This window comes from Nerophis ophidion, linkage group LG18, assembly GCF_033978795.1.
Source record: "Nerophis ophidion isolate RoL-2023_Sa linkage group LG18, RoL_Noph_v1.0, whole genome shotgun sequence".
Taxonomy (NCBI): Eukaryota; Metazoa; Chordata; class Actinopteri; order Syngnathiformes; family Syngnathidae; genus Nerophis; species Nerophis ophidion.
The window spans coordinates 30,019,227-30,033,519 of NC_084628.1; the positions used below are offsets into that span (position 1 = coordinate 30,019,227).

At 36.3% G+C, this 14,293-nt stretch overlaps 2 protein-coding genes across 4 annotated transcripts in view; one reads left to right on the plus strand and one right to left on the minus strand.

The window, feature by feature from the left end:
* The window catches only part of LOC133537093 (short transient receptor potential channel 6-like), a 46,955-nt gene extending 37,389 nt beyond the window's left edge, over positions 1 to 9,566 (minus strand). The window contains exon 1 of one of the 3 annotated variants that reach the window (XM_061877953.1): positions 9,416 to 9,566. In XM_061877953.1, the coding sequence (XP_061733937.1) occupies positions 9,416 to 9,435 (20 nt within the window). In that variant the 5' untranslated portion in view covers positions 9,436 to 9,566. Of the gene's footprint in view, positions 1 to 6,212; positions 6,345 to 8,262; positions 8,747 to 9,415 lie in introns of those variants that run through there. The other 2 variants (XM_061877952.1, XM_061877955.1) reach the window with 2 other exon arrangements.
* The window catches only part of LOC133537434 (uncharacterized), a 46,551-nt gene continuing 41,392 nt past the window's right edge, over positions 9,135 to 14,293 (plus strand). The window contains exons 1-4 of the mRNA XM_061878440.1: positions 9,135 to 9,756; positions 9,830 to 9,978; positions 10,048 to 10,126; positions 14,063 to 14,201. Of these exons, the coding sequence (XP_061734424.1) occupies positions 9,608 to 9,756; positions 9,830 to 9,978; positions 10,048 to 10,126; positions 14,063 to 14,201 (516 nt within the window). The 5' untranslated portion in view covers positions 9,135 to 9,607. The remainder of the gene's footprint in view (positions 9,757 to 9,829; positions 9,979 to 10,047; positions 10,127 to 14,062; positions 14,202 to 14,293) is intronic.

The window sequence follows — 14,293 nt, forward strand, 5'->3', positions numbered from 1 at the left end:
CCACAATCGGTAATGGTCTGGGGTGCCATGTCATCTGCTGGTGTTGGTCCACTGTGTTTCCTGAGGTCTAGGGTCAATGCAGCAGTCTACCAGGAAGTTTTAGAACACTTTATGCTGCCTGCCGCGGACCAAATTTATGGAGGTGAAGATTTAATTTTCCAACATGATTTGGCACCTGCACACAGTGCCAAATCTACCAGTGCCTAGTTTAAGGACCATGGTATCCCTGTTCTTGATTGGCCTGCAAACTCACCTGACCTTAACCCCATAGAAAACCTATGGGGTATTGTGAAGCGGAAGATGCGAGATGCCAGACCCAACAATGCTGAAGAGCTGAAGGCCACTATTAAAGCAAGCTGGGCTCTCATAACACCTGAGGAGTGCAACAGACTGGTCGACTCCATGCCACGCCGTATTGCTGCAGCAATTCAGGCAAAAGGAGCTGCAACTAAGTATTGATTGCCGTACGTGCTGAAACTTTCCATGTTCATACTTTTTCAGTTGGCCCACATTTCTAAAAAATATTTTTTGGTACTAGTCGTAACTAATATTCTAATTTTCTGAGATACTGAATTTGGGATTTTCAGTAATTGTCAGTACTAATCATCAAAATTTAAAGAAATAAACATTTCAAATATATCACTATGTGTGTAATGAATTGATATAATATGTAAGTTTCACGTTCTGAATATAATTACTGAAATAAATCAACTTTTTCATGATATTCTAATAATATGAACAGCACCTGTATATATATATTTTTTATATATATATACATATATATGTATATATATATATATACATATATATTTATATATATATATATATTTATATATATATATATATATATATACATATGTATACATACATACAGTATATATGTATATATATAAATATATATATATATATACGTATGTATACATGCATACAGTATATATATATATATATATATATATACATATATATACACATATACATATATATATATATATATATCCATCCATCCATTTTCTACCGCTTATTCCCTTTTGGTGTCGCGGGGGGCGCTGGCGCCTATCTCAGCTACAATCGGGCGGAATGCGGGGTACACCCTGGACAAGTCGCCACCTCATCGCAGGGCCAACACAGATAGACAGACAACATTCACACTCAGATTCACACACTAGGGCCAATTTAGTGTTGCCAATCAACCTATCCCCAGGTGCATGTCTTTGGAAGTGGGAGGAAGCCGGAGTACCCGGAGGGAACCCAGGCATTCATGGGAAGAACATGCAAACTCCACACAGAAAGATCCCGAGCCTGGATTTGAACCCAGGACTGCAGGACCTTCGTATTGTGAGGCAGACGCACTAACCCCTCTTCCACCGTGAAGCCCATATATATATATATATATATATATATATATATATATATATATATATATATATATATATATATATATATATATATATATATATATATATATATATATATGTATGTATGTATGTATATATATATATATATATATATATATATATATATATATATATATATATATATATATATATATATATATATGTATATATATATATATATATATATATATGTATATATATATATATATATACATATATATATATATATATATATATATATATATATATATATATATATATATATATATATATATATATATATATATATATAGATAACCATCCATTTTCCACCGCTTATTCCGTTTGGGGTCGCGGGGGGCGCTGGTGACTATCTCAGCTACAATCGGGCGGAAGGCGAGTACACCCTGGACAAGTCGCCACCTCATCGCATATATATATATTTTTTTCTGTATATATATATATATATATATATATATATACACAGTACATACATACATACATATATATACATATGTATACATACATATATATATATATATATATACATATATCTATATACACACATTCACTGACTACTTTATATAAAGTAACAATGACGTGTTAGTTTGTGCAGAGTGTTCCTCATTACAGATATCCGATATCAGACTGCCGTTAGTATCGGCTGATAAATGCTTTAAAATGAAATATCAAAAATTATCGGAATTGGTTTCATAAAGTAAAATTGATGACTTCTTAAAACGCCGCTGTACGGAGCGGTACATGTGACGTACGGAGAAGTACAGAGCGCCAATAAACTTTAAAGGCGCTGTCTTTACGTGCCGGCCCAGTCACATAATATCAATGGCTTTTCACACACACACACACACACACACACACACACACACACACACACACACACACACACACACACACACACACACACACACACACACACACACACACACAAGTGAATGCGATGCATACTTGGTCAACAGTCATTCAGGTCACACTGAGGGTGGCCGTATAAACAACTTTAACACTGGTACAAATATGCGCCACACTGTGAACCCACACCAAACAAGAATGACAAACACGTTTCGGGAGGTCATCCGCACCGTAACACAACAGAACAAATACCCAGAACCCCTTGCAGCACTAACTGTTCCGGGACGCTACAATATACAGCCCTGCTACCCCCAACCCCGCCCACCCTAACCTCCTCATGCTCTCTCAGGGAGAACATGAGAAGCTGCTGTTTTGAGGCATGTTAAAAAAAATGCACTTTGTGACTTCAATAATAAATATGGCAGTGCCATGTTGGCATTTTTTTCCATAACTTGAGTTGATTTATTTTGGAAAACCTTGTTACATTGTTTAATGCATCCAGCAGGTCATCACAGCAAATTTAGGCACAATAATGTGTTAATTCCACAACTGTACATATCGATATCGGTTGATATCCGAATCGGTAATTTAGAGATGGACAATATCGGAATATCGGATATCGGCAAAAAAAGCCATTATTGGATATCTCTATTCCTCATACATGTTGTATATTGGACAACACTCTCTCGGGTGAAAAATGGCATTAAAAGCAATCACCAAGATCAAAAATAAAACTAGATTTTGGGGAGAATTCTGGTGATACTCCTACTCAACCTTCCATACAGGACTCACCTAACTAAAGCCCACTTTATCAAATTGGGATGGCTTAGAGTTGAGGAATGAGTACACCAAATTGCAATGTCCCTGGTATTCAAAATACTTAGAGAAACTGTCCCCAAGTACCTGTCCAAGTACTCTTTCAAGAGAGTAAGTGATGCTCACAGGTACTACACGGGAGGGAGTTCTTTAGACCTTGTCCTTGCATTCTACTATTTTGCCACCACACTGTGGAATGCATTACCAACAGACCTTAAAATTCCAACTTTCCTACTAAATTTTAAAACTGCTATAAAATCATGGCCCAGCTCATCTTCTACCTGTCCTGAACCAAAATTGATCCCCAGCAACTTTCTGAAGCATCAAACAGGTTGATACAGTATGTGGTTATAGTATATATATATTCATATGTGGTTATAGTGTATATATATTCATACGTGGTTATAGTGTATATATATATTTATATATGGTTATAGTGTATATATATATTTATGTGTGCTTATAGTGTATGTATATTTATATGTGGTTACAGTGTATATATATTTAGATGTGGTTATAGTGAATATATATTTATATGTGGTTATATTGTATATATATTTATATGTGGTTATAGGGAATATATATTTATATGTGGTTATATTGTATATATATTTATATGTGGTTATATTGTATATATATTTATATGTGGTTATATTGTATATATATATTTATATGTGGTTATATTGTATATATATTTATATGTGGTTATAGTGTATGTATATATTTATATGTGGTTATATTGTATATATATTTATATGTGGTTATAGTTTATATATATTCATATGTAATTATAGTGTATATATATGTATATGTGGTTATAGTGTATATATATTTATATGTGGTTATAGTGTATATACTAGAGATGCGCGGATAGGCAATTATATCATCCGCAACCGCATCACTAAAGTCGTCATCCACCAGCCACCCACTCGAACCAACATTTCATCAAAGCAACAACCGCCCGCCACCCGCCCATTCTTATATATCTAATATAGACGATGCAAGGCATTGGTGAGGTTAGAAAGTGTAACTCCCTCCAAATAGCACAGACACAATAGCTTTCTTGAACTGATTTATTTGAAGGCTTACTTTCCCTTCAAATTCACCGTGAAAACTGTAATAAATAAAGCACGTTACAAACGTAAAAACAATAACATGCACAGCATGTTGATCAAACATTTTACCAAGTAAAATACCAACAAATGACAAATACCTCGTTGGCCATACCCGGAAGTAGCTTCCATACATCCGTCGACAGACCAAACGAGACACTTCAAAATAAAAGTATGCCCACATACTGTTTCAAAGAGTGCTGCTCGTTTTTCGTATGTGGGTAACAACATTTAACTATTTATAAATGGTTGATTTATATAGGCTTGTAAGGTACAGTGTTGTACCTGACAAGTTTGGGCTACCTTGCTTCTGCAGCCTTCATCAGAGGTGTCACGTGATGTTAGCGTGACGTTGTCTGTGACGTGATATATGGATTGTACCATCAAGTGTTGTCAGGTACAACACTTTACCTACTAGCCTATATAAATCAACCATTTATAAATACACGTCAGTCCGCTAAATGAACCTCTTCAACATAACATTTAACTATGTATAATGTAGCGGCTGGCTACGGGGTGTTAGCCAATGACTTTGGCTGGGGGGCGGGACTTCCGGGAGAGATAGGGAAGTGACGTTATGGACAGGAAGTGAGACTTCGAGTTGTCCCGGGAAAAGCGTTAGTGACATGAGAGCTATTGTGTGGTTGTATTACATCTTGTGCAATAAAGACAAGACAAACGAAGAAGTTGTATGAGCCTACATTCCTGGGATTATTACAATATATATTTCCAAATTGGTTCAACCGCCACCCGTCCGAATCTATTTAAAATAAATGTTTTCGTCATGTCACCCGCCCGACCTGCGGTTGGGACCGCAAACCGCGCATCTCTAGTATATACCGTATTTGCTTGAATTGCCGTAGGGCATATAGTATGCGCCTGCCTTGAATTACTGCCGGGTCAAACTCGCTTCTCAAAATAATTAGCGCATGCTTAGACCGCCTGGTCAAACTCGTGACGTCACAAGTGACACTTCCCCTGTCATCATTTTAAAAATGGAGGATGCTGATATCAATACCGGTAATTTGAAATCGCATATAGGGAAGAAGATTAAGAGCTATTCAATAGGATTTAAGGTCCAAGCTTACATCACACTCAAATTTTTACTGCATACCTTTGGTAAGGGCCGAAGTGAGAAGAAGTTTTAAAAGAATTAGTGCATGCTTACTTTTACCGCATGCCTTTGGTAAGCGCAGGAGTGAGAAGAGGTTTTAAATTAATTAGCGCCCCGGCAGCGATTCAAGGAAATACGGTATATTTTCTCACTCTCTTTTGTACACTCTTGGAGTCAACATGTGCATAGTCATGTACATACAGTAGTGTGTATGTATATATATATATATATATATATATATATAGATGGATAGATATTATTGAATGTATCAAATGTGCGGGCAGCACTGTGTCACAGGGGTTAGTGCATGTGCCTCACAATACGAAGATCCTGAGTAGTCCTAGGTTCGATCCCGCACTCGGGATCTTTCTGTGTGGAGTTTGCATGTTCGTGAGTTCCCTCCGGGTACTCCGGTTTCCTACCACCTCAAAAAACACACACCTGGGCATAGGTTGATTGGCAACACTAAATGGTCCCTAGTGTGTGAATGTGAGTGTGAATGTTGTCTGTCTATCTGTGTTGGCCCTGCGATGAGGTAGCGACTTGTCCAGGGTGTACACCGCCTTCCGCCCAAATGCAGCTGAGACAGGCTCCAGCACCCTCCGCGACCCCAAAAGGGACAAGCGATAGAAAATGAATGGATGGATGGTATCAAATGTGATACATATTTAATGGACCACAACGGAAACAAGCCTTTTGGCTTTTTGTGCCATCCATTCACCTTTTTTAAAGCATTACATGGATTCAATTCTTTAAGATGTCAATAAACTTTTCCATCAATCAATCAAAAAAAACATATTTATGTTCTTCAATATCTATACTGTAAATAATATTCTTGTGAAGCAGTCATGACACAACACAGCACACAAACATGCACATCCAAATACACACATGCAGGAGCTGCAATGAATACACAAAGCGCATACTCACATGAAGAGACAAGAAGAATCACTGCAGGTTGTTGGTGTCAGACAACACCTTGTGTAGAGACAACACCTTGTGGACATGACACCTCCTTCTGTGACGTCACACTTGTCCCCCACTGCCTGTTTGTCACTTTTTAACCTCTCATTGCCCACAACATGCACCATTTATCAGACACTTATCAGAGAGTATAATATATATATATATATATATATATTATATTATATTTTATATATATATATATATATATATCTAGTGGGGCAAAAAAGTATTTAGTCAGCCATCGATTGTGCAAGTTCTCCCACTTAAAATGATGACAGAGGTCCGTAATTTTCATCATAGGTACACTTCAACTGTGAGAGACAGAATGTGAAAAAATATCCAGGAATTCACATTGTAGGAATTTTAAAGAATGTATTTGTAAATTATGGTGGAAAATGAGTGTTTGGTCAACCATTCAAAGCTTTCACTGATGGAAGGAGGTTTTGGCTCAAAATCTCACGATACATGGCCCCATTCATTCTTTCCTTAACACGGATCAATCGTCCTGTCCCCTTAGCAGAAAAACAGCCCCAAATCATGATGTTTCCACCCCCATGCTTCACAGTAGGTGTGGTGTTCTTGGGATGCAACTCAGTATTCTTTCTTCCTCCAAACACGACGAGTTGAGTTTATACCAAAATGGATACATGGATGATACAGCAGAGGATTGGGAGAATGACATGTGGTCAGATGAAACCAAAATAGAACTTTTTGGTATAAACTCAACTCGTCGTGTTTGGAGGAAGAAGAATACTGAGTTGCATCCCAAGAACACCGTACTTACTGTGAAGCATGGGGGTGGAAACATCATGCTTTGGGGTTGTTTTTCTGCTAAGGGGACAGGACGATTGATCCGTGTTAAGGAAAGAATGAATGGGGCCATGTATCGTGAGATTTTGAACCAAAACCTCCTTCCATCAGTGAGAGCTTTGAATGGTTGACTAAATACTTATTTTCCACCATAATTTACAAATTAATTATTTACAATTCCTACAATGTGAATTCCTGGATTTTTTTTCACATTCTGTCTCTCACAGTTGAAGTGTACCTATGATGAAAATTACAGACCTCTGTCATCATTTTAAGTGGGAGAACTTGCACAATCGGTGGCTGACTAAAAACTTTTTTGCCCCACTCTATATAAATATATATATATATATATATATATATATATATATATATATATATATATATATATATATATATATATATATGTGTGTGTGTGTGTGTGTGTGTGTGTTAAATGTAAAGTAGACTACAAAAAAATTATAATTTTGATGTTTGATGAATGATGCAATAGGACGCCTATTCCAAATGGCCAGCAGGCAGCAGTGTAGAGGATAGTTGACTACAACTTGTCTTCTTCCTCCTCACTTTTAAAGTTTATAGGAATAAACTGCATGTTAGGAAGTAAACAAGATACTGGTCAGTGTTACATAATAACATGCCATGTTGTTTACCCTTCACCCTCAGGAAGGAAGTGTTCTGTGGCCGTACTATTACTTAGAGGCCTACTGAAACCCACTACTACCCACCACGCAGTCTGATAGTTTATATATCAATGATGAAATATTAACATTGCAACACATGCCAATATGGCCTTTTTAGTTTACTTAATTACAATTTTAAATTTCCCGGGAGTTTCGTCTTCGAAACGTCGTGTAATGATGACGTGTACGCAAGACGTCACACGTTTTTAAGGAAGTATGAGCGCTGCACACACACACAGCTAAAAGTCGTCTGCTTTAACGGCTTAATTATACAGTATTTTGGACATCTGTGTTGCTGAATCTTTTGCAATTTGTTCAATTAATATTGGAGAAGTCACAGTAGAACGATGGAGTTAGGAAGCTTTAGCCTTTAGCCACACAAACACACGGTGATTCCTTGTTTAAAATTCCTGGAGGTGAAACTTTCCTATGGATCAGAGCGCGGTCAAGCCAACATGGATCCCTACCAAATGTCAACCAGCAGGTTTCGGTGGGAAAATTGTGGTTAAAAAGTCAGTTCTTACCGGAGAAAAGCTGAGCTTGTGCCATCCATAGCTGCCGTCGACTTCCCTGAGACACTGGCGTCAAGACACCCGTGGAGACACCCTTCCGACTATCAGGTACTATTAAACTCACTAAAACACTAGCAACACAATAGAAAGATAAGGGATTTCCCAGAATTAACCTAGTAAATGTGTCTAAAAACATCGGAATCTGTCCCAATGCAATCGCGTTTTTTTTTTTTTACTTTGTTTTTTTCTAGTCCGTCGCTATCAATATCCTCAAACACGAATCTTTCATCCTCGCTCAAATTAATGGGGAAATTGTTGTTTTCTCGGTCCGAATAGCACTTTTTGTGGATGATCCCATGAAAAACAATGTGAATATGTGAGGAGCCATCAAACATGTGACGTCATCGTCTGCGACTTCCGGTAGAGGCAGGGCTTTTTTCTTACAACCGAAAGTTGTGAACTTTATCGTAGACGTTCTCTACTAAATCCTTTCAGCTAAAATATGGCATTGCGAAATGATCAAGTATGACACATAGAATGGACCTGCTATCCCAGTTTAAATAAGAAAATCTCATTTCAATAGGCCTTTAGAATACTACTTAAAACAGGTTTTTGCGTTAGTCACACAAAAAAACAACCAAGGTATTAAGGAAAAGAAAATTAAATCTACACGAAGGACATCTTGTTGATGAAAATAAGCGATGGAAAAAAGAGTTTCCGGGTTTGTGACTTCCTCGCTCCCTCATTGAAGGCAGCACGCATGCGCGAATTAAAAAAAGGGTGACGCCCTCTGCTGGTCACGTGTGGTACCACCGCAGCAACCGTCGTCAAGGAAGGGCGTCCTGACTCTTTGTGACGTCACCGCGGTACACAAACACACAGGTGAGCGCTCTTCAAGGTGTCATTGAAGACGTTTTTGGTGTTTTCATGACGTTTGTTGGACACCCTTGTTTCGTTTGTTCATATTTCTAACAACATTGTTAAGACATGCGTTCTGTAAGAACTGTTAATTTTGTCGCAACGGGGACATTAATCAGCGATAAACCGGAAATGGTGAAGTACTGTTGTGAACGAAGTTTGAAATATAAATGAAAGCCCACTTTTGTGTAAATAATAATTTTGTAGCCCGTGTGCGTGATAGAGAACACAATTGAACAACAATTACTTGCTATCTCGCGGTTCCATATACTTCCGCGTTGTGACGTCATAGACGTCTTGGCGCCGTGGCAGGATGCAAGTTGTGCCGCTGCAAGAGTTTGTGTTGCTTTTTAAAGACGGCAAATGACGTGGCCAGCATTGTTACAAAGCCGATGCTTCACCTGATCACGTGACAGGGGCCGTGATCGGTGGGCGGTATATGGTTGGGATGATGACGATGACGCCTGAGTCGGAGGGAGGTCACGTGATGGCGGACCTGCAGGAGGAGAGAGAGGCCCTGCTGGAGGAGCAGAAGGTCAACCGGGAGCGGGCTCGCAGATGCGTGCAGGAAACCAACAGGCGCCGCAGGTAAGTTGCCAAGTGTTCAAGTTTCAGGTAAATGACAATGTGATGACATGAAAATATACACTCTGGCTGTGAGGGACCTGAGGGAGAAGCAGAGGCAGTGGGTCCTGCAGGAGCAGAGGCGGCGTGAAGAAGTCCTACAGCAGCGCCGGGAGAAGATCCAGGCGGTGACAGAAAACTTCCAGAGGAACTACGTGCCGCCTTCTCAGCGCATGCAGACTACCTGTGAGACACTCTCATAACATCTCTGCAGGTGCCTTGTTGTTGTTGTTGTTGATCTCGGGTGTCTGGCAGGTGTAGGAAATAAATATTCTCAGTTGGAAGATGCTCTCAATCAGATAGGAGGAGGCCAGCTGACCTGTGACATCAGCAGGTAACACTTCTTTCTTTCATTCATGATCTTTTAATATCTATAATCATGTATAGAAGTAATAATATGGTAATATAGAATAGAATAGAATTCCGCAACACAGTTCGCTCACAATAAACAACAATAATAATAAATAATATATGACATATTGTATATATCAGTGTTTTTCCACCACTGTGCCGCGCACTAGCGTGCCGTGGGATATTGTCTGGTGTCCCGTGGGAAATTATGCAACTTCACCTAATTCATGCCAAAAATATTTTTTTGCAAATCAATAATTATAATCTGCCAATAATATGCCGTTTTTTAGTGTCCGTGCCGTGTAAAACTCAGCAGGGTAACCACGTAATGTTAGGAGGTGGCAGCAATGCTTTGTAAAAGTCGGAATGTGTCGGGTGAGACAAGGATGGTTTGTTGTGAACGTGGACCCCGACTTAACAAATTGAAAAACTTATTCAGGTGTTACCATTTAGTGGTCAATAGTACGGAATATGTACTGTACTGTGCAATCTACTAATAAAAATCTCAATCAATCCCGATATGCAGACCACAGTGGGAGGCAGTGTGCAAGTAAAAAAGGTATGTAATGCTTAAACCCAAAATGAACGAAAGGGAAAGGGAAAGAAAAAGGCTACGCAAAACGTAAGTCAAACTGAACTGGCTACAAAGTAAACAGAGACAGAATACTGGACGACAGCAAAAACTTACGGCGTCCACAAAGTACATCCGTACGTGACACGACAATCAACAATGTCCACACAAAGAAGGACAGCAATAACGTAGATAGCCTTGCTTGCTAACACAAAGTAAATTTTTTAACGTTTTTCTGCTGGTGGTGTGCCTCCGGATTTTTTTCATGACAAAAATGCGCCTTGCCTTAAAAAAGGTTGAAAAACACAGATATATATATACAATATATAATATATGAATAATATAAATATATTCTACATATATTCTACATTTAAGTGCAGTCAAGAAGGACCATATGCATTATACAGTCTGATGGCTGTCGGTATGACAGTCTGTGTCGTTCCGTGTTGCATTTTGGGTAGTGGGTTGGAGGTGTTGTCCATAATAATGATATATAATAAATATCATATAATATATAAACATAATAATATATTATTTATAATAATGTATAGAAGTAATAATATGATCATATAATTTTATATTAATGTATAGAAGTAATAATTTGATCATATCATATTTATATTAATGTATAGAAGTAATAATATGATCATATCATATTTATATTAATGTATACAAGTAATATAATGATCATATAATATTCATAATCATGTATATAAGTAATAATATGATCATATAATATTTATTATAATGTATAGAAGTAATAATATGATCATATATTATTTATAATAATATCCGTCCATCCATTTTCTACCGCTTGTCACTTTTTGGTGTCGCGCGGGGTGCTGGAGCTTATCTCAGCTGCATTCGGGCGGAAGGCGGTGTACACCCTGGACAAGTCGCCACCTCATCGAAATAATAGAATGATCATATAATATTTATAATTATGTATAGAAGTAATAATATGATCATATAATATCTATAATTAAAGAGGTAATAATATGAGCATATGGTATTTATGATAACGTATATAAGTAACAATATGATAATATAATATTTATAATAATGTGTGGAAGTAATTATATATCCTTCCATTTTCTACCGCTTGTCCCTTTAGGGGTCACGGGGGGTCGCTGGAGCCAATCTCAATTGCATTTAGGTAGTAGGCGGGGTACACCCTGAACAAGTCGCCACCTCATCGCAGGGCAGAAGTAATAATGTGATCATATAATTTAATAATAATGTATAGAAGTAATATAATAGTCTTATAATATTCATAAAAATGTATAGAAGTAATAATATGATCATATCGTATTTATATGAATGTATAGAAGTAATATAATTATCATATAATATTCATAATCATGTAAATAAGTAATAATATGATCATATAATATTTGTAGTAATGTATAGAAGTAATAATATGATTAAATTATCTATTATAATGTATAGAAATAATAATATGATCATATAATATTTATAATCATGTATGGAAGTAATAATATGATCATAGAATATTTATAATCATGTATAGAAGTAATAATATCATCCATCTATCCATTTTCTAATATGATCATATAACATTTATAATTAAAGAAGTAATAATAGGAGCATATATTATTTATAATAATGTATAGAAGTAATATTATTATCATATAATATCTATAATATTGTATAGAAGTAATAATATGATCATATCATTTTATGTTAATGTATAGAAGTATCAATATGATCATATAATATTATAATAATGTATAGAAGTAATATAAGTCATATACTATTCATAATAATGTATAAAAGTAATAATATCATTATATATAATTATAATCATGTAAAGAAGTAATAATATGATTGTATAATATTTATATTAATGTATAGAAGTAATAATATTGTCATATATTCCTAATCATGTATAGAAGTAATAATATGATCATATTCTATTTATAATCATGTATAAAAGTAATTATATGATCATATAATAGTTATAATAATGTATAGAAGTAATGATATGATCATATAATATTTACATCAATGTATATAAGTAATAATATTATCATATATTCATAATCCTGTATAGAAGTAATAATATGATCATGTACTATTTATAAAAGTACATAAAAGAAAATATATGATCACGTGATGTTTATAATAATGTATAGAAGTAACTATACGATCATATTAGATTTATATTAATGTATAGAAGTAATAATATCATCCTATAGTATTTTAATAATGTATAGAAGTAACAATATGGTCATATAATCATATTAATGTATCAAAGTAACAATAGATGGATAGATAGATGGATGGATAGATGGATAGATGGATAGATGGATAGATAGATAGATGGATGGATGGATGGATGGATGGATGGATGGATGGATGGATGGATGGATGGATGGATGGATGGATGGATGGATGGATAGATAGATAGATAGATAGATAGATAGATAGATAGATAGATAGATAGATAGATAGATAGATAGATAGATAGATAGATAGATAGATAGATAGATAGATAGTACTTTATTGATTCCTTCAGGAGAGTTCCTTCAGGAAAATTAAAATATGATCATAGTGCATAGAAGAAGTAATATGGTTATGTAATATTTATATTCATGTATAGAAGTAATAATAAGGTCATATAATATTTATATTCATGTATAGAAGTAGTAATATAATCATATAATATTTATAATAATGTATATAAGTGATAATATGATCATATAATATCTATGATCACCAGACGTAGATCACGTGCTGTGTTTAAGGCTCCATCATTTGTTAGGGGCCACATTGTGCTGGAAGAGGCGCATGGAAAAAGTCCATCTTCGGATGACAAAAGTATTCCTAGCCCCTTCCTGCTCCGTCACAGGTAAGACTAGTGGCAAAGTATCCTTAAAATCTTCCCTCCCCCTTGTGGCAGGCAGCAGTACTGTGGCAGGCAGCAGTACTGCACTGGTCCTGCAAGGCAGACACCAGGGTTTATTATCCCACTCTAAGGTTGGCTCACTTCTCCATTTGTCATTTTACACTAAAAAAGGTTTCCTATTAATTTGTTCGGTTTGACTAAAAAAAGATGAAAAATGTTTTCACATAAATAAAGGTGTGATAAAATTATGCGTTTTTTTTGTTGTTGTTGTTGAAACCCTGTGCTTTTTGAGGTTCAGATGACAAAAAACAGCTGAAATATTGATAACAAATTGATGAAATCACATGTGGTTTCCGTGAAAAGATAAAAAAAATCTTGAAAATATGTCAACATTCTGAAAAAACTGCTGCATTTTTACAATCAGCAAAGAATCCTGAGGTCACATGAGTCAGGTTCCTTTAATCTCTGTGTCAAACAAGGAACACTTCCAGGCCCCCCGCCGTGTCACCATCGCCACCCCACCAGAGCCCGGCTGTGGTCCCCGAGCAGAGCTGCTGCGTGAAATGGGTGGAGGAGCCTCCCAGGATGCAGGAGAAGCACCCAGAGCACAGCGGGCAGGTAGGCTGCCAGCGTCCGTTTACAACGGGACTACTTCAGCAGATAAAATATATACACTTGTGATAATATAATTCAAAATATAGTTAGCCAGT